The 26,725-nt window shown below is 41.9% G+C and overlaps 1 protein-coding gene across 2 annotated transcripts in view; it reads left to right on the top strand.

Annotated features, from left to right (window-relative positions):
• TNKS (tankyrase) overlaps positions 1–26,725 on the top strand; it is a 288,162-nt gene that overhangs the window by 245,227 nt on the left and 16,210 nt on the right. For both annotated transcript variants that reach the window (XM_073340169.1, XM_073340168.1), the window contains 9 exons: positions 1,186–1,405; positions 1,679–1,788; positions 5,544–5,732; positions 8,557–8,794; positions 9,444–9,526; positions 16,843–16,963; positions 19,026–19,123; positions 21,684–21,758; positions 22,950–23,055. In XM_073340169.1, coding sequence (XP_073196270.1) covers positions 1,186–1,405; positions 1,679–1,788; positions 5,544–5,732; positions 8,557–8,794; positions 9,444–9,526; positions 16,843–16,963; positions 19,026–19,123; positions 21,684–21,758; positions 22,950–23,055 — 1,240 coding nt within the window. The remainder of the gene's footprint in view (positions 1–1,185; positions 1,406–1,678; positions 1,789–5,543; positions 5,733–8,556; positions 8,795–9,443; positions 9,527–16,842; positions 16,964–19,025; positions 19,124–21,683; positions 21,759–22,949; positions 23,056–26,725) is intronic.

Below are 26,725 nucleotides of genomic sequence, written 5' to 3'. Positions count from 1 at the left end.
CCTACCCCCCTACCCCCAATTGCCCACCTTAGCTAACAGCAGGGCTGTTTCGCTAGTGCTAACAACTGTTAGACTGCTCTGAACATTGCTATACAACACAGTGGGTAACATGTTGGCAGTTGCCAGCACCTTGTCTGTTGCAACTCTCCCACTGTTATGACACCACAGGAACTGCACCATTGTTAGCAATGGTGGGAAAGTTAAGGGGAGCTAACCTTTGGTAAAAACGTTCCCTTATGTAGAATCACATTTCTCTCCTGAATCTCGGCTTTGCTACATTATTGCCATTAACAATGGTGCAACTCACTAAGTTGTAGTGATGCAATGCGTCCCTGTGGGCCATCCTCTTCTGAGTGCTCCATTGCACTGCATCAACATTCAGCACTCCTCCATCTCTTCCAGGACCAGCACGCTGGGTACCTATTCCACAGGGCCCAGATGTAGAGGTTTGTGGGAATAGTAATCCCCAGTTAGAGAAACTGTACTAAAAACTTTTAAATGTGGATTGTAGAAATCAGCATTCTGTATTGTATAAAAATATATACTGAAGTTTTGGAACAAGAAAGCCTTTATGTTGCAGTGCAGCAGCTTGTAAAGCACAAAACTCAGGAGCTGCAGTAGGTCAGAACAGAATTATCAGGGTATAGGAGGAAACCTGCACAACCTGCAGAGCGGATTTCCAGAGGGGTTACAGGAGCATTGTCAGATTGTACAGAAGTGCCTTTACAACACCAGTGCTTTTAGATTATGCCAGCACTGCAACTGTGAAGAATGACCACATGCAGAATGCAGCTGGGATGAGCCTTGCTCCAAGCAGTTGCCTTTACAATGATGCAGTTGCAAAACTCGTGAACCATGGCAAGCTGTGTAATGTATAGGTGCAAGAAGTTACAAGTGCAGTGTACGTTTACAGCACCACAGCCCTCTAGTATAGACAAGGCTCTTCAGACCCGTAAGGTTGCTTTGTAGATTAGCAGTTTGGGTTTAGCTTTCGTAATGTCTATTCTGTACAGTGGGTATCCACTAAAGTACATGGCTGTTAATTCATGAAAATGGATTGCCAAAATCTCACTAGCTTTGAGAGCATTCCCAGTGCTATGCTGCAGAATGCAGTCCATGAACTGACATACCTAAGTATTGCACTCATGTATTTGTGGCAATAACATGTAGAATTGTTATTTGTAGCATGGAGCGGATCCAACAAAAAAGAACAGAGATGGTAACACTCCTCTAGATCTGGTGAAAGAAGGAGACACAGATATACAGGACTTGCTGCGGGGAGACGCTGCCTTGCTAGATGCTGCCAAAAAGGGTTGTCTGGCAAGAGTGCAGAAGCTGTGTACACCAGACAATATCAATTGCAGAGACACCCAAGGAAGAAATTCAACACCATTACATCTTGCAGGTAAGCAATTTACCAGAGCTTCTAGACTCTCTTATCACAGTTATGTAATGGAATCAACAAAAAACAGAGCATGTTATAAGGAACTGACATAGAAATAGTTTCACAGCAAATTGCCTTGGTTACTAGGCCAGCTGTCTAGACGTATTACAGGAAGACAGTAGCTTGCAAAAGAGGTGCTTTTGAACTCCAAAAATCAAATAGTTTTAGCTTTCCCACCTTCCCAGTTTTTCTGTTAGTTCTACTGATACTCTGTTTTCTTTTCTCTTTTTGTAGCTGGGTATAATAACCTGGAAGTAGCTGAATACCTTCTAGAGCATGGTGCTGACGTTAATGCTCAAGACAAAGGAGGACTAATCCCCTTACATAATGCAGCATCCTATGGGGTAAGTATAAGCATTTATACTTGTGATTTACAGTGCTAAGTTTCTCGTAATTTTGTAATATTTTTAGTATACAAAGTAGGGGGAAGTCTTTCAAGTGGTTGCATCTAAAGCAAGTTATTGCGACAGACTGTCTTATCTGGAACAAAGTTTGGCCTCCGTAGCCATGAGGGAATTATTGGTCCAAGTCACTACGATATCTTACTCCCACGGGTCTCGGTGGCTTTCATAAAAAAGCCCAGAATTTGACCAGGAGGGGGATGCAGTTGGTACTACTGTATACAGGGTCACTTACAGAAATTTTGGAGTACCATTGAAACAGTTGCTATTATGGCAACCAAAACATTTGTAGCAAGTTGGCATAATGTTTGGCACCTCTTGTTTTTAACCAAAGAAATCTCTCCTGCAGTTGTAGAAATAGGCAAAGATTCAGATGGTGATTAAGAGTTTGAGTGGGAAGGAAGAGAGAGCAGTGTCTCTGGATCAATCACAAGTTCATTGTGGAGCAGCACTATTAGGATGAGTAGTCTGTTAGTGATCTCCCTTCCTTCCCACTCTCACAAAGCAGGATTAACATACAGACAATCAAGCATCTTTATGTGCAATATCTGCACAGATGTAAGATGGACCTTTCCCTAAAACACTACATGCCACTTTACCTTGTGGGTGACTGCAGAAGGAAATCTATTACAAGCAATTGCTTGAAGTCTGTTCTTGAAAGAATCCCAAGTATATGAAAGACTACATACATGACACTAAATTAATGCCAGATATGTTTGCCTCTTCTAGTTGTGTTTTCCTCTGCTTCCTCCCATTATTGTAAATGCAATTTCAGTAACTAGAACACTGACAAAAATGGCTGCACTGGAGATCAGAGGGGAAATGGCTTGAATGCGGTAATTGAGTCCAGAATTGTTTTCACGTTTATACCAAAATGAAAGTTACCAAATTGTATATTTAGTGGTGCTGTTGTGATGCTGTATTTTATGCCTCAGTTTGTCAGTGGTTATTTCAGATACTGTACCAGATATGTTGCAATATGTGGGTATGATGGGAAGGGTTAACAATGGAATGCAAGCCTCTAATCTGATTCTTCCTTTTGCTAAGGATCATTTGAAGTTGTTAACATTATTTGAATATTTAAGTCTTGTGCTGCAGGTGTTTAGAGGATACCAGAGACAGAGCTGGTTTTTTATATGCCTTTGACAGCTCTTGCCTCTGCCATTTACAGATGTCCACAGTCTCTGATTTAGTGTTGTATTAGAAAACTTGGTTTTAGAAGTGGGATAAAAGGGAGAAAAGTGCCAGCCTCTCACAGTTACACAAAGATGTTTCATTTTTAGTCAGTATAAAATATTTATCTAGCCAAAAAGTCTGATAACCATGGAAGGAGAACTGGGAACTCTCTCCATGTTTTTCAGGGAGTGGAAGTGAGTGGCAATATGCTTTGTCAAAAGTCTAATGACCTTGAAGTAAAATGAACAGAAATTGGGGCAGAGAGTCTTAGAGAGCCTTGAACTGACCATGGATTCCAAATGAAAATAAGTGCTGCGATTTCCGTCTTGCTCTTCATGCAGAGGGCTACAAGTTTACCCCTCGCTGACACCCACAACTTCAGCATCAAGTGTTTTAATCTGCTGAAGGGAAATTGGAGGGTATTTGGAAGCGAAAATTGCCAATAATTGTTTCACACTAATAATCACTTTAAGAAATCATAATTCCAGTCTAATTCAGTGTCCTCTCTTCTGCGTGGTTAACGAGAGTTGTGTTCAACATTCTTTCAGCAGCTTTTTTTTAAATTGTTCTCATTGTATATTCGCCATCGGCACCTCTTAATCTCCGTGACATGGCATAGATCAGCTGTGAAGGGTGGAATACTTGGTTGCTCCTGAATTTTTATCTAATATAGTCAACGTTTTGTAACTCCTTCGTTAAAAATTGCTTTTCCTTTAGTTCCCCCATCTTCATGTTGGATATACCCTGTTTGTTTACCACATAATTAGGTGGTGTCTTTTATACCATGTGGCAGAAAAAGTATGGGAAATACCAATTGCTCTGCAAGTTCAGAAGGGGAGAAGTGAGGTTAGCCATCTTTTAAACCAATATTTCTTGAGCGATAAAGCCAAGCCTTTTTGCGAGAGGTTGGTAGCTACTTTAAAAAAAAAAAAAACGTAGGGAAAGATGAAATCTGTCAGTATCATGAATCTTTGGGTTTGGGTCTGTGCTGCCTATTTCAAACAAGTTTTCATACTTCAATCTGCTGGTTTTTTTAGCTGAGTATACTGCTTTTGCCTTTATGTAATGATAAACCAGTTAGTAAAAACACTCATAGGAAGGTGGTACAGGGAGTAATTTTTCCCTATAATTTGTTTCCTTTTCTTCTTTTTTAATTTGGATGATGATTTTAAATGGTTTATAGTTGTAAGGGTGGGGTACAGAAGCAAATTACATGTCTGTTAAAATGCCACATCCGTAACCTATGGAAATGAATGTAGATGAGGGAAACTGTACCAGCATCACTTTGGTTCAAAGTATTTTTTGTAGCTCATTGTACCAAATAATGAAATAAATGCTCAAGGGCCAGGTTTTCAAACGGGTTCGTTTCAAAGGGGTTCAGCTGCAACTAAATCCAACCACCTTTTTAGGAGCCCAAATGGGAGTATTTCTTAAAATGTGGCCAAAAGTCACTAAGCTGCACTAGCTGACACTGTATAAACGACAATAGTTTGAACACAGAAAATAATAATGCTTCTCTTCCCTGGGTTTCCTTATTTTGTATATTTTATTGTAAATCGGTATTCTGTAGATCCTTAACCGTTTGCTTTCTAAGATTGGGTGTAAGTCAATGAACTGCTAAGCAGAACGAAAACAGCAGATGAAACATGTTCCTTTATCCCTGTTCATACATATTTAAAATCTATGTCAGGCCATACAAGCTACAGCAATCTGAAGAAAGATGGTACTTGTTCCGTTTGTCAGTATCTGGAATGTTTTTCCTGCTCCCAGGGACTTCACAGTGGTATCTGAGCTCCAGAAATAATAAAACCAGTTCAGGAGTGGACACACTTACTTTCCTCAGCAAAGTCCCCGTCCTACAAACACTGATATCAGACTGGATATCAGGGATATCACACACTTACAGTAAAGCACATTTGTAAGTATGTGCAGGATCAGGGTCTGAAAATATAAAGAATTCTTTTTAGAATAAGATAATGCAAATCTAAAACTCCACATAATTATCCCTTTCTATAACATCAACCAAATCTCATTATTCTGGAGCTGAACTGCTTAATAGCTAATATACAGTACAGCTAAACTACATGATTAAATGCAATCCAAAGCAACTCGCACAACTGATTCCTTTGAGCGAATTGGGAAGTTGGGGTTTCCTTAGCACTTTCATATTTAGAGAAACGTAGTTTATTCAGCTAATAAAATATGGCCTTGTGCTGCCTTATGCGGCTTTGAAACCGCAAAGCTGAGTCAGGAAGAGGAAAGAATGTCCATCATTGTTCGTATGGCCATTGCTGATGGGAACGCTTTTCAGCCTTTGACTGGAGGGAAAGTTGTTGTGACCTAGGCAGGTGGGTGTAAATAAAGGGAGGGGAAATGAAGAGGATCTCTGAACATGCGTATTATCTCTTCATACAAGAAATGAAGATGTGACTTAACAATATCGCATCGTATGGCCTCTACATTGCTATACCCAGTAGCAGCTACTCTGTACTTTAATGATAAAAGTGTTGGGTTTTTTTCAGCATGTGGATATAGCAGCGCTCTTGATTAAATACAGCACATGTGTAAATGCAACAGATAAATGGGCATTCACACCGTTGCATGAAGCAGCACAAAAAGGAAGGACACAGCTGTGTGCTCTGCTGCTAGCTCATGGAGCAGATCCAACCATGAAGAACCAAGAGGGTCAAACCCCTTTAGACCTGGCAACAGTAAGTTCATATGGCAAAGCGCCAGAAACTGTTATAAAGAATTTGCTTTATGTATTAAATGACACTCCGTGCCTCCACTGTGCCAGTGGTCCTCAGCCTTCTCCACCCTGGGATTTGGGAAGGGTAGGGTGGTCAGGACTTCTTTAAGTCCAGGTACAACCCCTCTGTTGGCGGCAAGCCCATGCACAAATCGTAGGGTGAGATTCTAGTATCTTAGTTAAGGTTTAAAGTGTCAGTTTAATTCCCAGCACTTTAATTTTACCCAAACTGAACCTTTCCACCTGAAATGTCACGGATGTGAGCTTTAGCCAGCACACACTTTATTTATTTGAATCTTTTCAGGGAAATAGATCAGACTTTGAGGAAGTATGAGTGTTCCAAAAAAGGGTATTCTCAGTTCTTAAATAATTTCTTAACCCTTTTTAGGTACAACATAACTCCAAAACAATGTGGCTAGAATGACCCAGAACCTCCAAACTTGTTGTTAGCTGTAGGTCTTCCTGAATACGGGTCTTTGAGTAGTTGGGTTTTGTTAGTGGCAGGATTAGTTAAAAATAGTTTCCACATATCTTATAGGGCACACAGAGTTTATGAATTCCAGGTGACCCCATTATTGATGGTTGCTGTGTGGGGAGTGGCACACAGAGAACTGGAAAGTAGAGAAGTTTGGAATAGACAGGGGAGGGAGTAGGAGAGTTTGAGCCACAGGAGGGGGTGAGGAGGCTGAGCTGGGGAAGAAAACAGACTCATGGAGTGGTCTAGACACCATTCCCCAAATAAATCCACTTTACATGTTCCCCCTGCACCTCCAAACACGTTGCTGTCCAGTGACTCTGAAAAGGACTTTAGGGATCATTGTGGAAGCCAGCTGAACATCAGTTCCCAGTGCAATCTTATGGCTAAGAGGGCTAATGCCGTGCTTGGATTTATAAACGGGAGAGCATCAAGTCAGAGTAAGGAGGTGCTCTTACTTTGTACACCGCATTAGTGAGACCATTACTGGATATTGTGTCCAGTGTTACTGTCCACATTTATTTTAAAATGTTGAAAAATTGGAGCGAGTTCAGAAAAGAGCTACAAGAAGTATTTGAGATCTGGACAGCCTGACTTACAGTGAGAGACTTAAGAAGCTCAATTAAGTTTTTCCAAGAGAAGGTCAACAGGTAACTTGACCATGCTCTACAAGTATCCACACGGGGAAGAGATTTCTGACAGGAGAGGTCTCTTCAATTTAACAGCAAGGGCATAATGACATCCAATGGCTGCAAGCTAAAGCTAGACAAATTCAGACGATGAATAAGGTGCAGGCTTTTTGTAAAAGTGAGGTAAATTAACCTTTGGAACAGTTTACCAAAGTAAATGGTAGATTCCTCATCTTTCAGAGTCTTCACAGTCAAGACTGGATGTCTTCCTATGGGCTTATCTAAAGGGACATTTAGTTTGCAGCAAGCTAAAAGTTCCCTAGTGCTCTCTGATCTCTTCCTGTTTCAAACCAGGAACTTTTAGTGCACAGCAGCAGGGTCCACAGACACTTAATGCACAACAATTTAGTGCAGGATAGACTCACACCCTAGCTTGCTGCAAACTTTGGCTGTGGTGGGAGGGGTAGCTCAGTGGTTTGAGCATTGGCCTGCTAAACCCATGGCTGCAAGTTCAATCCTTGAGGGGGCCATTTAGGGATTGGGGCAAAAATTGGGGATTGGTCCTGCTTTGAGCAGGGGGTGGGACTAGATGACCTCCTGAGGTCTCTTCCAACCCTGAGATTCTATGATATGTCTACACTTGGAGCTACTGGTGTGATTCCCAGCTTGTGCAGACAGTCACACTAACTCATCTCCAGCTAACGCTCTAAAAATAGTGGTGTAGCCACAGTTGTGCGGCAGCAGGGAGCAATGACAAAGGCTCGCCATCCCAAGTATGTACCTGTGGGGTCTCAGCAGGTGTGTACTGGGGACTGCTGGTGTGTGTTAGCCTGCTGTGCACGGAGTGTCCGTGTGGACCCTGATGAGTGTGTACTACAAATTCTGTATGGCGCTTTGATTTATGCTGCTTTGAAATGGGAGTATATTAAAGCACGCTAGTGAACTTTTAGTGCGCGGCCACAGGCTCCATGTGGACAATTGCTGTGAACTAAGGCTATGACTACACTACAGCCTATGTTGTCATAATTTATGGTGCTATGGGGTGTAAATAAACCACCGACAACTGCCAGTGTGGGCAGCGCTATGTTGGCAGGATATACTCTACTGCTGACAGCTACCGCTGCTCAAGGGGGCTGGCATAGTTAAGCTGACGGGAGAGCTCTCTCCCGTCTGTTTAGAGCAGCTACATTAGAGAGCTTACAGCAGCACCACTGCAAGCTCTGCAATGTTTAGACAAGCCCTAAAATAGGTTCTCTAGCTCAACCAGCAGTTACAGGATTGAGGAAGGAATTACGTGGTGGAATTGTCTGATCTGCTATGCAGGTCTGATGAGATTATTATACTGGTCTTTTCCGGCCTTCAAATCTATAAAATCACACTGCCATGAGGAAAAAATGTAATTAACTCTCTGACGTATAATAGAAAATAGACCTGGTCTTAAAAAGTTGTGTTAAGTGGGTGCAATTTTTGCATTTTTTTTTTTTTTAGGTTTTTTTTTTTTTCAAAATGAATGACCTATGACAGGATTAAATTTATGTTATGAGATTGTTGGGGGTTTTACTTAGATGGGGACTGGGAATAAGGTTATCCACTACATGTATTTTTTTCCTTCCTTAGTAAATGAATAGATGGTGATTTTAATGAAAATAAAGCCCTATGTGAATGTGCTTTCTGTCTTTCAGGCTGATGATATCAGAGCTTTGCTGATAGATGCAATGCCTCCAGAAGCCTTGCCTACCTGTTTTAAACCTCAGGCAACCGTAGTTAGTGCCTCTCTAATCTCACCAGCATCGACTCCCTCCTGTCTCTCTGCTGCCAGCAGCATTGATAACCTTACAGGGCCTCTGGCAGAACTAGCAGTGGGAGGAGCATCAAATGCTGGGGATGGAGCAGCAGGAACAGAAAGGAAAGAAGGAGAAGGTAATTTTTCTGCTGGGTAAGGTTCCTTTGCAAAAATACAATAAGACGGTGCTTAGCATTGCATTCTGCTTTACTTGATCCTGAAGATGTTGAATATAAAAATACTCCCATCTCAAAGAAAATGTGAATTTCTCTATTTCTCCTGTTTTCTTCCTCTGCTCTTTGAGTGACTGTTCCTCTTAGTTATCTTTTCGTTCATGATTAGCTCAGAATCCAAAGGCGCAAGGGTCACTGACTAAATGAACAGATTTCCGCTGTTGCTGCTGGACAAAATTTCTGATGGGTATAATTGTGATTTGGGGAAACATGATGGCTGAGATGAGGGGGTTGTTAAAGTTTTAATCCTTTGATTAATATTTGAAATACATGCTGTCCATCAGCATCTGAAAGATGGTATAGCAAAAATGCACCCATCGTCATCTGTATTCCTGTGTAACTTGCTGTCCTGTTTTACTGAAATCAGATGTTTCTGTTTTAAGCGGTTGTTTTGAATGTGTATTTAACATTCAGTTTTTACTGAGCTTTTGTACAGTCTGAGGTAGGTTATTTGGCTGAGGACTATAGAGAGCTGTGTTTTGAAACTGAGGGCAAGCTGACATTATGCTAGATGATGGATATCTTCTACATTGATCTGTTTCTTTCATTATAGTCGCTGGTCTTGACATGAATATCAGCCAGTTCCTGAAAAGCCTTGGGCTTGAACACCTGCGGGATATCTTTGAAACAGAACAGGTAATAAGTGAGCCTCATGTATGGTGCACTTGTATGTTCATTTATAGGGAATGCAATAAATACTCAAGCAAATTTTGATTTCATCTGTTATTTCCTAACTTTTTTTAAATGACTGTTTAACATCTGTGAAAAACAAAAATAACAAAGGGAACTACAAATGAGTCATCTAGTACCTTAAAGTGAGGTTTTCCTCAGAAAAAGACTGAATAAATGGCATCACAGTTATTTGAGGCTGGGATCAAGTTTGCTCAGTTTACAAGTAAAATAATTTTTTTTTTCCCAACTGCCAGCTCTGCAAATTCATCCCGGGATCTGAGTCACGATTGATCCTTTGGTCTTGAGCATTATTACCAATAAAGGTTTTGCAGGACAAATTAGACCCTAAGCTACATGTGTCCTTTCCCATTCATAAACCCGTTAAAGGTTTTTTACAAGGAAGAGGGAGAAAAATGGTGGTTCTTAACCTCTGAGGATAGGACAAGAACCAAGTTGCAGTGGGGGAGGTTTAGGTTGGATATTAGGAAAAACTTTTTCACTAGGAGGGTGGTGAAACACTGGAATGCGTTACCTAGGGAGGTGGTAGAATCTCCTTCCTTAGAAGTTTTTAAGGTCAGGCTTGACAAAGCCCTGGCTGGGATGATTTAATTGGGGATTGGTCCTGCTTTGAGCAGGGGGTTGGAGTAGATGACCTCCTGAGGTCCCTTCCAACCCTTATAGTCTATGATTCTGTGAGTCAATGGGCTTAAATTGTAGCAAGGACCATTTAGGTTGGACATTAGGAAAAACTTCCTGTCAGGGTGATTAAGCAGTGGAATAAATTGCCTAGGGAGGTTGTGAAATCTCCATCATTGGAGATTTTTAAGATCAGGTTAGATAAGATTTTTAAGATCAGGTTAGATTTTTAAGATCAGGTCTGGATCAGTGGTTCTCAACCGTTCCGGACTACTGTACCCCTTTCAGGAGGCGGATTTGTCTTGCTTACCCCAAGTTTCACCTCACTTAAAAACTACAAAAGTGTCACAGAACACTCTTACTGAAAAATTACTTACTTTCTCATTGTTACCATATAATTACAAAATAAATCGCCACCCCCAGATTGAGAAACACTGATGAATCATAGAATACCAGGGTTGGAAGGGACCCCAGAAGGTCATCTAGTCCAACCCCCTGCTCAAAGCAGGACCAATTCCCAGTTAAATCATCCCAGCCAGGGCTTTGTCAAGCCTGACCTTAAAAACCTCTAAGGAAGGAGATTCTACCACCTCCCTAGGTAACGCATTCCAGTGTTTCACCACCCTCTTAGTGAAAAAGTTTTTCCTAATATCCAATCTAAACCTCCCCCACTGCAACTTGAGACCATTACTCCTCGTTCTGTCATCTGCTACCATTGAGAACAGCCTAGAGCCATCCTCTTTGGAACCCCCTTTCAGGTAGTTGAAAGCAGCTATCAAATCCCCCCTCATTCTTCTCTTCTGCAGGCTAAACAATCCCAGCTCCCTCAGCCTCTCCTCATAACTCATGTGTTCCAGTCCCCTAATAATTTTTGTTGCCCTTCGCTGGACTCTCTCCAATTTATCCACATCCTTCTTGAAGTGTGGGGCCCAAAACTGGACACAGTACTCCAGATGAGGCCTCACCAATGTCGAATAGAGAGGAACGATCACGTCCCTCGATCTGCTCGCTATGCCCCTACTTATACATCCCAAAATGCCATTGGCCTTCTTGGCAACAAGGGCACACTGCTGACTCATATCCAGCTTCTCGTCCACTGTCACCCCTAGGTCCTTTTCCGCAGAACTGCTACCTAGCCATTCGGTCCCTAGTCTGTAGCTGTGCATTGGGTTCTTCCGTCCTAAGTGCAGGACCCTGCACTTATCCTTATTGAACCTCATCAGATTTCTTTTGGCCCAATCCTCCAATTTGTCTAGGTCTTTCTGTATCCTATCCCTCCCCTCCAGCGTATCTACCACTCCTCCCAGTTTAGTATCATCCGCAAATTTGCTGAGAGTGCAATCCACACCATCCTCCAGATCATTTATGAAGATATTGAACAAAACCGGCCCCAGGACCGACCCTTGGGGTACTCCACTTGATACCAGCTGCCAACTAGATATGGAGCCATTGATCACTACCCGTTGAGCCCGACAATCTAGCCAGCTTTCTACCCACCTTGTAGTGCATTCATCCAGCCCATACTTCCTTAACTTGCTGACAAGAATACTGTGGGAGACCGTGTCAAAAGCTTTGCTAAAGTCAAGAAACAATACATCCACTGCTTTCCCTTCATCCACAGAACCAGTAATCTCATCATAAAAGGCGATTAGATTAGTCAGGCATGACCTTCCCTTGGTGAATCCATGCTGGCTGTTCCTGATCACTTTCCTCTCATGCAAGTGCTTCAGGATTGATTCTTTGAGGACCTGCTCCATGATTTTTCCAGGGACTGAAATGAGGCTGACTGGCCTGTAGTTCCCAGGATCCTCCTTCTTCCCTTTTTTAAAGATTGGCACTACATTAGCCTTTTTCCAGTCATCCGGGACTTCCCCGGTTCGCCACGAGTTTTCAAAGATAATGGCCAATGGCTCTGCAATCACAGCCGCCAACTCCTTCAGCACTCTCGGATGAAGTATATAGAGCAGTAAATATAGAGCAGCAAATATATTGATGAGCTGATGGACCCCCTGGAAGATCTGTGTACTCCCAGGGGTACACACATCTCTGGTGAAGAACCACTGGTCTAGATAATATTTAGTCTTGCCATGAGTGCAGGGGACAGGACTAGATGACCTCTGGAGGTCCCTTCCAGTCCTACAATTCTATGATGCCTGTGCAAGCCTATTGCATTGAACAGAGTTATTAAAGTGAAAGTGATTAGAACTTAGTAAACAATGCCCTTAATGGGCAAGGCAGAAGAGAAACTACTTTACCCAGGCCTTGTCTACGCTAGAGAATTCAAGAAATAGTTTCCTACTGCAAACAAGGTTATAATCTTAGCTGTTTTCGGTGTGTAGGGCTAAAGAGTAAATAGTGGGGGAAAAGTATGTTACCAGTTACTCTGGATATGCAAAATGTATTGTAAGAGGTTACCATGTTTGTGGTCAGTTTTTTTAAGAGAATAGCATTTGAATGCTATTGTGAATTCTTTTTCTGAACAGCTTCTTGGACAAACACATAATTTACTAGTGTGAACTAAGATATAATGTGCAGCGGGGGAGAAATAAGACATATTAAACTGTAGCCATAAGTCAGGGCACAAACACTTTAAACATAATGTGTTGGTTATGAAAATTCTCCAGACTATTGTATGAAGTGTTAAGAGTTGTCCTTTGCTTCCCAATTCCTGTAGATATGACTGTTTTTCTTTAGTTTTCATTGACATTATGTATACGTCTTCTCCACTTCAGCATGAATTGTAATATTTCTTGGCTACCTTTTTCTCCTTAACTAGGAGAAGTGTGCTTTCCATATATTTAATAGAAGTTTATATTTATCAGAAAAATTGAATATTGGCTTTTTAGAACCAGGAAAAACCTTTCTATCCAAATAGTTCTGGTCTCCTTAGTTATCTTAATCTAATTTTGGATTGTTTCATTTAGTCATGACGCTCTAGAAACAAATCTTTAAGTATTGCTTAAACTCATTTTTCCTGTTTAAAAAACCTTCCTCTTCCACTGAAGAGTTCTACTTTAGATGCTTATCTTCTAAGTAAGGCTGTCGATTAATTGCAGTTACCTCACTTGAAGTAACTCAAAAAAAATTAATTGCGATTAATTGCTGTTTTAATCACACTATTAAACAATAGAATAACAAATGAAATTTATTAAATATTTTTTGATGTTTTTCTACATTTTCAAATATTGATTTCAATTACAATGCATAATGCAAAGTGTACAGTGCTCACTTTATAGTATTATTTTTATTACAAATATTTGCACCGTAAAAAGGATAAACAAATAAAACAGTATTTTTCAATTCACCTCATACAAGAACTGTAAAGCAGGCTCTTTATCATGAAAGTGCAACTTACAAATGTAGATTTTTTTTCATTACATAACTGCACTCAAAAACAAAATTAAAACTTTAAAGCCTAGAAGTCCACTTAGTCCTACTTCTTGTTCAGCCAATCATTAAGACAAACAAGTTTGTTTACATTTACGGGAGATAATGCTTTCCGCTTTTTATTTACAATGTCACCTGAAAGTGAGCAGAAGCGTTCACATGGCACTTTTGTACCGGCATTGCAAGATATTTATGGGCCAGACATGCTAAACATTCATGTGCCCCTTCATACTGCCCCCACCATTCTAGAGAACGTGCTTCCATGCTGATGATGATCATTAAAAAAAAAAAATGTTAATTAAATTTGTGACTGAACTCCTTGTGGGAGAAATGTTTGTCTCCTGCTCTGTTTTACCTATATTCTGCCATATATTTCATGTTATAGCAGTCTCGGATGATGAGCCAGCATATGTTGTTCATTTTAAGAACACTCACTGCAGATTTGACAAAACACAAAGAAGGTATCAATGTGAGATTTCTAAAGATAGCTACAGCACTCGACTCAAGGTTTAAGAATCTGAAGTGCCTTCCAAAATCTGAGAGGAACGAGGTGTGGAGCAGACTTTCAGAAGTCTTGGAAGAGCAACTTCAGAACCCAAACCACCTATAAAGAAAATCAGCCTTCTCTTGGTAGCATCTGACTCAGATGATGGAAATGAACATGCATCAGTCTGCACTGCTTTGGATCATTATCAAGCAGAACCCGTCATCAACATGTCCTCTGGAATGGAGGTTGGAGCATGAATCTTTAGAACCTACAAGTCCACTCAGTCCTAAAGTTTTGCATTGTTTTATTTTTGAACGCAGTTATTTTTTTTTGTATATAGTTCTACATTTTAAGTCCAACTTTCGTGGTAAAGTGATTGCACTACAGTAATTGTAATGAGGGAATTGAAAAATACTATTTCTTTTGTTTTTTACAGTGCAAATGTTTGTAAGCAAAAATAAATATAAGGTGAGCACTGTACACTTTGTATTCTGTGTTGTAATTGAGATCAATATATTTGAAAATGTAGAAAACAGCCAAAAATATTTAAATAAATGGTATTCTATTATTGTTTAACAGTACAATTAATCAGGATGAATTTTTTTTAACTGTTTGACAGCCCTACTTCTAGGTTCTGTACAATTTTCCCCCACTCGTGAGAGTTTTAAAAATGCAAATCGGCTTTACTTGTCTCTTTCATCATTTTGAAAACTTGTTAATTCATCTCATACTGTTGTCCTTTCAAAGCCAATGAGTACATCTTCATAGTCATTCCATATTATTTGGATGCTTGATGTCTGGAACTGTCTTTGTTTCCCATACACTACAATCTCTGCAAGGAAACAGCCCTCCTGTGATACAGGTACCAGGGAGGGACACCTTTTCATTTTGGATCTCCCCTGATGTTAATCCTAGTCCTCTGGCTGTACGGTAGTATCTTTTGCAGTCTTTTGTAGTGCTGCTCTGCACTTGATGGATGTTTTCAATGATTCTTTCATAGTAATCTTCATATCTTTTGCCTGATCGATATGTTGGGTTTATCACATGTTTATCACATATCCCTTGGTTGAGTCCCTCTCTCCTGAATTAAGCATATTATCTTTGTCTACAGTGGACTTTGTTTGCTACTTACAGATCCAGTCATCTTAACTCTCCAGCTCCTTTTGAATCTAGTTGTATGGTTTCCCGTTGATTAAGCCTCCAGTTCTATTGTAATGTGTAAATTTGGGAGCAGATGTATTTGAATGCCTCTCCTAAATGAAATTTTTCTGTATCTCTGAGGTCCAAAAAGTAACCTGTGCATAGAATTTCTGTACAATATGAAAAGTTTGTGTCTAGACTGCCCTTTATGTCCTGCTCTTAAATCAATTTTCTGTTTCACATTTTATTTAACATCCTATTTTATTACTTCCTGCTTTAGCAGGTAATCTCTATTACCTTGAAATGCAGCCTTGTCAAATGCTTTGAGGAATCTTAATATATTACAGCCAGTGAATAGTCCTGATCTGTCATCATGACAGTCATTATTCCTAAGAACCGTGGGTTACTGAAGCATGATTTTACATAGCCAAATCGTGTTTGGAGACACACACGCACCATATAAACACAAAGCGAATGTTTTAGAAAATCTGTAATGGCATCGATGTAGGATGTGTTAGACATTTTAATAAGGACATAACAGCAAAAGAATGGGAAATTATCAGGCTAAAATAGAACTTTTATTTCCATGCTGTATGTGGTGGAAATACATTTATCAGTATTTGTGCAAAAATGTAAAATCTGGCTACAGTGTGCTTTAAACTGTTGATATGTGTATAGTGCTGATGTACAGCACCACGTTAGTAATCCTGACCCCTTAATAATCTTTTCAGGAAAGCTGTTGTCTGGGATTTTTTTTACTATTTCTGTTGTCACTCATGCAGCTCCACCAGTGCTAGCAATGGTGGGTGTGTTAGTGTAAATAATATATTGGTGTGTTAGCCGGAGTGCCATCTAACCCTCCTCAGAGCCATTCTAGATAATACAATGACTAGCCACCTGTGTACAATCGTCCTTGATGTGGAGCTCCATCAATGATACTTCAGCACAGGAAATTATTTTTAAAAATCCAATATCAGTATGGCCTGTCACTGAAGGGGAAGAGTTATGATGCACCTAAGGAACAGAGGAATGCAAGTCCCACTGATTTGCAGTGGGGCATATGCACCTAAATCCCATAGGCACACTTGAAATCTCCTATCAGTTTTAAATTAGCCTTTTATCATTCCTTTAGCAATATCAGATCCAGACTAAATCATTTTCCTAGTAATATTTGACTATTGTTTCACTGCATTCATTAAATGGTTAGAAATTATTCCCAGTTTGGTGTGGAGTCTTACCATGAAGGGAGATGTATGGAAAATTAAATAGCTTACTTTTTAACTGTTATGTTAAATTAGATTTCTGTGTTAGTTTTTTGGAAGAGAGAGGTATGTTCTGTGTTATTTACACACATTCTGCAGCAGCCAGCATAGAGCAGCTCTCTGCTGTCTCATCCTGGGGAGAGACCCTGTGGTATTTACCTGGGCCAGCCTCAGACAGGAAGGTGGCAGTCTATTAGATTGCAGGGTCATCATAATAAAAATAAAATACATAAACTGAGGGATTCTACTCCTAGCATGAATGCAGTGTAGGTACAGTATAATTTCTGTAACAATGGGACTTTTTCATTTTTTCCTTAGGAGGTAATGAAGACTTGGCTACTAATTTTTGTCATCCTTTCTCTTTTCAGATAACTCTTGATGTATTGGCAGACATGGGGCATGAAGAGTTAAAAGAAATTGGCATTAACGCATATGGACATCGCCACAAACTAATAAAAGGTGTAGAGAGACTTCTAGGAGGGCAGCAAGGTAAATATGTCAAAACAGTTGGCCCTACCTGTTAACTTCGAGTTATGTACACCTGGACCTGTCTGAAATAATTTTCAGCAGACTTTCAGCAGTTGCCTTGTAAAAGGAATGCTCTTAAACCACGCCCAGTCTTAGACCGTGACTTTAAAGAGTCTAGGTGTGGTAAGATGTGTTCCTGCTTGCAGCATTGAACTAAATTCCGGCTAGGCAGTAGAGATAAAATGGCTGGAGTCAAAGGAATCTTTCAGTCTGGTGGTGCAAAGATGGGGTGGAACCATTGTCTTGTCTCCTCTCCACCTCATCTGGGGAATGCACACCCCAAGAGGTACATGGAGGGGAGGAACACGGATTCAGCAAGGGCAAGTCATGCCTGACTAATCTAATTGCCTTCTGTGATGAGATAACTGGCTCTGTGGATAAGGGGAAAGCAGTAGACGTGTTGTTCCTTCACTTTAGCAAAGCTTTTGACACGGTCTCCCACAGTATTCTTGCCAGCAAGTTAAAGAAGTACTGGGCTGGATGAATGGACTATAAGGTGGATAGAAAGCTGGCTAGATCGTCAGGCTCAAAGGGTAGTGATCAATGACTCCATGTCTAGTTGGCAGCCGGTATCAAGCGGAGTCCTGGGGCCGGTTTTGTTCCATATCTTCTTTAATGATCTGGAGGATGGCGTGGACTGCACCCTCAGCAAGTTTGCAGAGGACACTAAACTTGGAGGAGTGGTAGATACGCTGGAGGGTAGGGATAGGATACAGAGGGACCTAGACAAATTAAAGGATTGGGCCAAAACAAATCTGATGAGGTTCAACAAGGACAAGTGCAGAGTCCTGCACTTAGGATGGAAGAATCCCATGCACCGTACTGGCTAGTCAGCAGTTCTGCAGAAAAGGACCTAGGGGTTACAGTGGACAAGAAGCTGGATATCAGTCAACAGTGTGCCCTTGTTGCCAAGAAGGCTAACGTCATTTTGGGCTCTATAAGTAGGGGCATTGCGAGCAGATGGAGGGATGTGATTGTTCCCCTCTATTCGACATTGGTGAGGCCTCATCTGGTGTACTGTGTCCAGTTTTGGGCCCCACCCTACAAGAAGGATGTGGAAAAATTGGAAAGAGTCCAGCGGAGGGCAACAAAAATGATTAGGGGACTAGAACACACGACTTATGAGGAGAGGCTGAGGGAACTGGGATTGTTTAATGTGCAGAAGAGAAGAATGAGGGGGAATTTGATAGCTGCTTTCAACTACCTGAAAGGGGGTTCCAAAGTGGATGGATCTAGACTGTTCTCATTGGTAGCAGATGCCCGAACAACGAGTAATGGTCTCAAGTTTCAATGGGGGAGGTTTAGGTTGGATGCTAGGAAAAGCTTTTTCACTAGGAGGGTGGTGAAGCACTGGAATGGGTTACCTAGGGAGGTGGTGGAATCTCCTTCCTTAGAGGTTTTTAAGGTCAGGCTTGACAAATCCCTGGCTGGGATGATTCAGTTGGTATTGGTCCTGCTTTGAGCAGGGGGTTGGACTAGATGACCTCCTGAGGTCCCTTCCAACCCCGATATTCTATGATTCTATGCTGCTCTGAGCACAAGGCCATCATTCTAGCAGGCTCCAGCATGAAGTGCATACAGTGGGAGCAGCTCTTTGTGTACCTACGTAAAGGTCAGTCACGGTCTAGTGCAGGGGTTTGTTCCAAGATTAACACACACAACTGTTGGTTACTAATAACTAATTCCTGAATGGATCACACTGTAATTGCAAACTGTTGGAATTGTCTCTATCACACAGGCTTCAGTTGCTTCACTTGAAAGCAGAAATTGCTGGATAAGTTCTTTTCCCACATAAATTTTATTCTTTTAATATTTTATTCTATTTTAATACTCTCTTTTAATGCCTGCTGCTTTTCAAGCATTTGATCTAATTTAGGTTGTATTTCCTTTGTTTACGTCCTTTATTGCATTTGCTCCTGCTCTGGGGTTATTCAACAAACAATAATAGTAAAGCTGGGTAAAAATACAGCTGGTATTGTTTCCTACAGTTGATTTTTACTTCTTAAATTCTTCCCTTTTGCAGGCACCAGTCCTTATTTGACTTTTCACTGTGTGAGCCAAGGGACTATTCTCCTAGACCTTGCTCCCGATGATAAGGAGTATCAATCAGTAGAAGAGGAGGTATTATAAATACAAATATTTTTGTTTTAAAAATTGGCTTGTGTTTACTGCTTAATGTCTGTCCTGGAGGTCAGTGTGGTTCTACACTGCAAAGTGATCCTCTCAAAATAGCATTGGTGGGTTCCACCTTACTGCCACCCAGTGATTACAGATCCAGATGTGATCCCTGATGGCCAGATCTTCAAACTCCACCTCGGAACTGAAGGTCAAACTAGGTTCTTTTCCTCTTATATATCCCCAGTGCTCTGCGGGCCCAATTCCACACCCAGGTACACCTGCGCTCGTCACTTTTTTTCAGATTATGGCCTCGGTGATACCTTTGTAACCCTCGCTGCCTTTAGTAGAGCTCCACAAGTGTGTCACTGACTTAAAATAAACAAGCCATGCTGTTGGTGCTGCTCAAAGAGAGACTCCAGCCCTGCAGCACCAAAGCAGTTAACAGGAATAAAAAAGATCTGACCCCAGGGCACTCAGGGAGCAGTAGGAAAGGGCCGTTTTTATGCAGTCTCTTTTGGCAAGCGAAACAACATCAAGGTCCTCTGTAGTGTGGGGGGAAAGGACCCAAGCCCCCACAGCTCCATGGGGACAGACCAGGCATCAGCATCACCTCACCCCCAAAGACAGCAGTCAATCCTGCAGCTCCCAAAAAATGAGCTGAGAGTAATTGTGGGTGGAGGCTGGAACAACCATTTCTCCCCAGGGTCCTGGGTCATCATTGAGAGTAGGACAGGTCACACAACAGCCCCATGATCCCCTTAACATGGCATTGCCTCTTGCCCCCAGAGAGACCAGGTGATGGGTGGGGCCGGACACACCCTTCTGCTGTTGGGGATGATGGTGCACATAGAGCTGCGACTGCTTTCATGTTGCTGGGTGACTGCGCATGTTCAGATCTTCCTTGCTCTGTCCACTGTCTGCCAGCCAGGCTAACCCAGTGCTTCTCCCTGCCTTGCCACAATCTCCTGCTCAGGTGCTGCCTTCTCCACAGAGACACTTGGATACTAAGGCGATGAGTGCCAGGATAAGAACTTAGATAGGGTAGGATGGATGCTGTATGCTGTGACCCTTACCTGTAGTTGGTGTCCCGATGTGTATGCACCACGGGGCCACGTATGTGCACCTACCTTCATGAAAGTCATCAGTTTTTCCCTTTTTTAGCTAGAGTGTTTGGGAACATAGGTTAAAATAGAACCAAAGGGATTACACTCTCCTTCATCCCTTTTGCTGTGGTTTGTATCCACTGCTTCAAGAGGCAGCTCCTTATGCTTCTTGAAGTCTTTTGGAAACACCCATTGAATGTGCTCTTGGGTCTGGGTCATTAACTCCCCTTACAAAGTGTATTTTCTTGGAGAAGTGTTCAAAAGGCTCATATGACAGATCAAAATGAGGAGGGAGGTTTTGTGTGTACTACTTTATGGTATTAGCTATTTAAATGGAAAAATAAACAGATTACATTGTAAAACCTTTGACCTTGAGCCCTAGACCTTCGTGTGTGATCTGTCCATTCCTGTTAGTAGGAAAGCACATTAGGACATGCAGGATCAGGGACTTAGGGTGCTATTTTAACAAATTGTTTGCTTAATTTAATAAGGAGGCATGGTATGACAACCTCATTGTGTCCGATCACCTTGTCACCAGTGAAATACTGATGCCAAGGGTCTGCTTAGCAACCCTAACAGCTTGCTGCCCTAGCAAAAAGTCAGAATATCGACTGCAAAGTTCACATGTATTAGACTGTTTTGCCTCTCACTTGGTACAGTTTATGTTGATTTTCTGACTTAACATTGCCCTAGATTGTAACTGTTTCTGTGCTGTGCTAGTGTTTTTTTGTTTTGTTTTTAAAGTAAGTTGAAAATGTTTAAGCTACTTCTTGCTCAGACAAGAGTTTGGAAATCCAGAGTTCATACAGGATTGCATATAGCTTGCGTAACAGACCGAGTCAACTGCCAACAGAGTCAAATACAATATTTATTTGGGCTGTTATTAAATTCTGTTACTTTAACTGTAATTGTCTACCAAAAGTCACTTACCTGTAGATGAAATTATAGTTCTTGATAGCTGGTAATAGTAATGTACAAACATCACAATGTATTGATCCCCTCAGTAACCAAGAAATGGAAGATTATGTACCTTAGTTATACATTCTTTATTATGTCAACATAGTCTTTCCAGAAAATCTTTCTTGCTTTTTGTAACATTATAATTGGAACTTTTGAAATTCAATGAAATTCATTGGACAGCAAATTCCAATGTGCTTATTTTCTTACTTGGAGTTTTATTGACAAGTTGGGTCATTGGATTTGTTCTCAGCCAATATCCTGGAGCAATGTGCTCCACTGGGACTTTCTGTACTCTAACAAGTAAAAGAACATAGCTGTATTCAAATTTGAGGTCTCTTAACTTTTGGGTTTCTTTGCTCATTCTCCACGAATGTAATCTGTTATAAGTATATTCACCGTTCCCCATTTTTTGGCCTTGCTTAAATGAACTCCCTTTCCAGCTCATTAATATTATTAGCAGGTGTCAATGTTTCAGAATTCCATTTGATATTCTTATGCAGATGCAAAGTACAATCCGGGAGCACAGAGACGGTGGCAATGCTGGAGGGATCTTCAACAGATATAATGTCATCAGGGTAAGTCTCAAAGACTTCAGAAAATCAGAAGTAAAATAAATGGTAATTATGCTAACAGGTGGAATCATTTTGATATGCTGCCCTGTCATTATATAATTGCATACAAAAATCCACATTACAAGAACGTCAAAGTTGCACAGTCAAGCACTCAGAAGGTAAGAAATACCAAAATTAAGACTGTACATCCATGCTGTGCAGTGAAGGAGGCAGGAGGTGACCATGTAATTACAGACTGTACCATAATGCATACACACAAAGGGGACAAATTATTAAAGTGGAACAGGCAATCTTAATTCTGGCTTCTGATTGCTTGACTTTGCAGCCTTAACGTTGTGTAGGGTTTTTTAATGTAATGTCCCCAATTTTTTTTTTACAAAGCAAACTTCGACCTGCTTCATATTGCCTTGATGTCAACAGGGATAGTATTGGGAGCACAGACGAGACAGCTGCCCTGCTTTCAGTTCCTGTGGCCAGTCCCACAGGAGCTCCCTACAGCTCCTGGGATGGAACATGTTCAGTCACTCTGGGGATAGCCAAGTGCAGTCCTGTCACCATTAGGAGCTGTGAAGGGATGGAGCATGCTCAATATGGATAGAATCTTCAGAGTATTTAGCTGCCAGACTCTGACAAGTCTCTACTGAGCATGTGCAAACTGAGATTTCTCAGAGGCTCATAACTAGGCCAGTTTGGATGGATTTTCCCAGGGATGGCAAAAGGCACATCCCTGACACCAGGCCTAGCTGCATCACCACCACCAAATTTCAAGTCCCTGCTTCAAAGCTTGAAAGCACCAGACTGGAGCTTCACAGTGAAATAGTATTATGAATGTTTCATGTACACAAAACAACACATTTTCCCCTAACTTTTTCTCAGAAATGGCTGAACAGTTTTTGCCTAAATTTTCCAACAAAATTCTGCCTGAGGCAGGAACCTAAAATTTCAGTCCAAATGGTAAAAGTTTGGCAAAGTAATAAGCAACTGAAAACAGGATCTTATAACAGGAAGTGTTGGGCTACCTTGACTAAAGGTGGTCTGCCAGCTCTGTCTGTAATGTTTTTTACCAATTTTGTTTTAAAAGCAAAACCACCCCAGATATTTGTTATACAGTCCATGCCTCTTGCTACAGTTTCCCTATACTGTGTAGAATTACATTTCATTAGAATTGAATCATATTTTTTGTTTACACTGTAGATTCAGAAGGTTGTGAACAAGAAGTTGAGGGAGAGATTCTGTCACAGACAGAAGGAGGTGTCCGAGGAAAATCACAACCATCACAATGAGCGTATGTTGTTTCATGGTGAGGAACTAGTCTCTATTTCTAGGCTTCACGACTTCTTAAAAAAAAGGGGGGAGTGGGGAGGAAATGTTAGTGTTAATCATTGTACATTGTTTTTGTATTTCTGCTCGCTTTCCTCTCCACCATCAGAACGTATGCAAGTGTGTTTTGATGAGAAAAGTTACACTTCTTCAAGAAGTGTCCCTGTGGGTGCTTCACTTCAGGTGTGCATGTGCCCCTGCACCTTTGAGCAAAGATTTTTAGAAGCAGTGCCCGTTTGGCCCTTCCATGGGCCCTACACATTCTCATGCCCTGTTCCGAGGATATATAGAACCGCATGCGGGACCCACCCTCCGTTCTTTTTCAGGCTCCTTCAGCCTGAGATGAAGTGTAGAGTGTGCCTGTCCTCGTCAGCCTAGTTCGTGTTTAATGTTTGTGGTGTTTGTTTTTGGAATCACGGTTCCCTCTTTTTTTCTTCTTTTTTCTCCCTGTTAAGCGGGATTTTTTGGACTTTGCTCTGGGTGTCTGACTGGATCCCCTAACTGGATCCCCTAGTTTTAAGAGCTTTCTTTCCTTTCATGAACCTATCCCTATCAGTGACAGGCATCCTCAGTGTCTCTGTCAATTTGGTAGACACTCATATCCCCAGCAAGTGCAAGTTCTGCATCTCATTCAAGAGCAGATCTCAAAACCATAGGGAAACAAGGTTTAGATTAGTGATAATTTAGTGACAGGGGGAGGGATAGCTCAGTGGTTTGAGCATTGGCCTGCTAAACCCAGGGTTGTGAGTTCAATCCTTGAGGGGGGTATTTAGGGATCCGGGGCAAAAATTGGGGATTGGTCCTGCTTTGAGCAGGGGGTTGGACTAGATGATCTCCTGAGGTCCCTTCCAACCCTGAGATTCTATGATGGAACAAGCCCAAAGACCAACTTCTGACCTGGGTACCGAAAACCTCCACATACACAGGGCTTCAAGTGCCCCATCTACTTTGAGATCCTTGTCACTGAATTCCTCAACGTATACAGGCTGAACTATGCTGTTTACCTCTGGGCATCAGTCACCAAAAGTCTCAGCAGACAGCTTCTGTGTCAGAAGTCCGCAGTACAGAGAGCTGTGTTACCTAAGCTTCTGGTTGCTGATGAGAAGAATCGGAGTACTGGGTGTCTTAGAAAATCTTGGCTACCAAATCACAAAAAGACTCTGCATATCTCATGTCACAAGGGGAATTCTTTAGATTCTCCATGTGGTTCAGGTACCGGGAAGGCCTCTAAGGTGTCCTCTAAGAGACCGACTACAAAGAGAGATTGGGTACTCAGGTCATCTACTTCGTACCCAGACCACTAGAGATCTCAAAGAGGACTACACCACCAGACACTGAAGTTGAATTTCTGATACCAACATGCATTGGGAGGAAGAGTCCCCTGCCTAGTGGTTAGCACCCCAAGGCGGCAGTCACCCCCAGTGAGTGCAGTTAGGGTCAGCAGCACTGCCTAATGGGTGCAGTTCAGATTAGCATCTCTGCCTAGGGGATACAGGTCAGAGGTGGCACTGGGTTTATTTGAACCCAAAACTATGGTAACTAGTCTCTGTTTTCCAGGCAGCGTCAGGAAATAAATCAGTGGGGGACGCAGCACTTCTGTCTGATAAACGATTGGTTCACACACAAGTGCTTCCATCCAAAAATCCTTGTTTTTATTGAGTACAAAGCACACATCAAAAATAGCAATAGTCTAGAGCACCCCAGATAGATATAGTTACACAAAGGCTGAGATAGTGTCGAGTGGCAGCAGCAGGGTTCCAGTGGCTGGCTTTCCTTCTAGCCACTGGGGAGATGGATTTCAGTGTCTCCTTGCCCATAGAAAATCCAGACTTCTCCAGAGTATTCTCTCTAACTAAACTCTTTATAGGTTTCTTCAAACAAAGCACATAACTCATAATGACCCCTAATATGCTAGCAATTTCCCTAGCAACAGCAAATAATAATTCATTATTCTACTTATCAGCAAAGCAACTTCAGCTAGAAGTTTTACAGACACAGGCACCTGGACCAAGGTCAGCTCCCTTCCATTCTCATTTAATGCCATTTTACTTTATCTATCCTTGTTAGTAACACTGCAGCTTGTGCAGCTGTTTTTGTCTGCCTAAGCAAGTCCAAATTCTTCCTCTCTACGTGGTATCCTCACCTTCACTTCATGATGGCTAAATGCACAAGAAGGCTGCTGGTTATGGCAAGTGCAGGTTTATGTTAAGTCCAGTTCTTTCATACCATCTCCATCTAGTGGGTACGGGCCTTGGGCAGCGTTGGAGAACCTGGGCCCTCCACTCCACTGGGTTGCAATGCAGAGCCCTGGGAGGCTGGTTTGGCTGCTTACCTGGTGGCGTCTTCTGTCAGCCTCAAGTCAGTTTCTCTGGGTCACTTCCTGCTGCAATCTGCGTCCCAGCCAGCTGCTGTCCATCTCTGGGGATTGCCACCTCCAGGCTTTCAGCCCTAGTCCCGGTCATCGGGTACTGTTGCTCCCCTGTATCCAGGCAGCAGTTTGGCGCCTCCTTCACCCAGAATTGCTCCTTAATCCCCTTCTGTCCTATGAGGGGTTTATACACCCCATCGCACAACACCATCCCATCACACTGTGGTACTGACAGCATCTTGAACCTCTGCAATAACAACATAGTCTGATCATGGTCACTCTCAAACCAAGCTTCCAGTGTCCAAGATATTAGTACCAAAACCAGTCTCTACAGGATCTCACCTAGCTGCTACCCATATACCATCAATATTACAGGAGTTTAAGTATTCAAGAGACGACATTGTTTCAGTGAGCCAGAATGCCTGCTATTGTCTGGTACCGAGCGTTTACCTGTACCGACACCCACTCGGTCACTGACTCCTCATTTTCCTCCCAGGCCACCTGACTCACTGAACTCTACCATCCATGATGATCAGTTGTTACCTACCATGGAATATATTGAGGAAGACTCATCTGACTCAGATTTCAATACAGGGTTTTTCTGTCAGGGTTTTTCTCCAATACGCACTAACACAAGAGGACAGAAGACCTCCAGCTCCATTCTCTTGGCTTGACCAGCGTGGATGCTTTCCCCCTTGGACCTCCCCAGTGGCCTTGGACTCTGTACTGTCAGCAATTTGACAACATCTACTCACTCCCACAGAGAGCATAAAGAGGTATTTTCCTTAGCCCCCACTCCCACCTTTTCTAGCAGAAGAGAGGACCTTTGAGGACCAGGAGGCAAGGGCTGACAAGAAGATGACATCTCTTACTAATATATCGTCATCGCCTGATGAAGCAGTCATGCCTCCTCCACCTTCGATAGCGGATGACTGATATGCGGATGTCACTGATATACTTCATATTCCATTAGAGGTGGTCCAGGATTCCCATCATAAGCTCCTGGACATTTTGCACACCTCAGCTTCTACACAAGTAGACATCCCTGTCAATGAAGCTTTACTGGAATCTGCTAAGATCATCTGCGACTGCACCATCTACTTGCAAGCATGCAGATAAGAAATACTGTGTCGCAGCTAGGGATTTTGAGTTTTTATTCTCCCACTCTGCATCAAACTCCCTGGTAGTGTAGGCGGATAATGAATGCAGTGGGCAGCACAATACAAAATCTACCCCTTGCAACAAGAACAAGAAGAGACTTAACCTCTTTGGTTATAAGACT

The sequence above is a fragment of the Lepidochelys kempii genome, chromosome 4 (genome assembly GCF_965140265.1).
Source record: "Lepidochelys kempii isolate rLepKem1 chromosome 4, rLepKem1.hap2, whole genome shotgun sequence".
NCBI lineage: Eukaryota > Metazoa > Chordata > Testudines > Cheloniidae > Lepidochelys > Lepidochelys kempii.
Note: the sequence above shows the minus strand (reverse complement) of the source record. Positions and strands in the feature narration are given on the sequence as shown.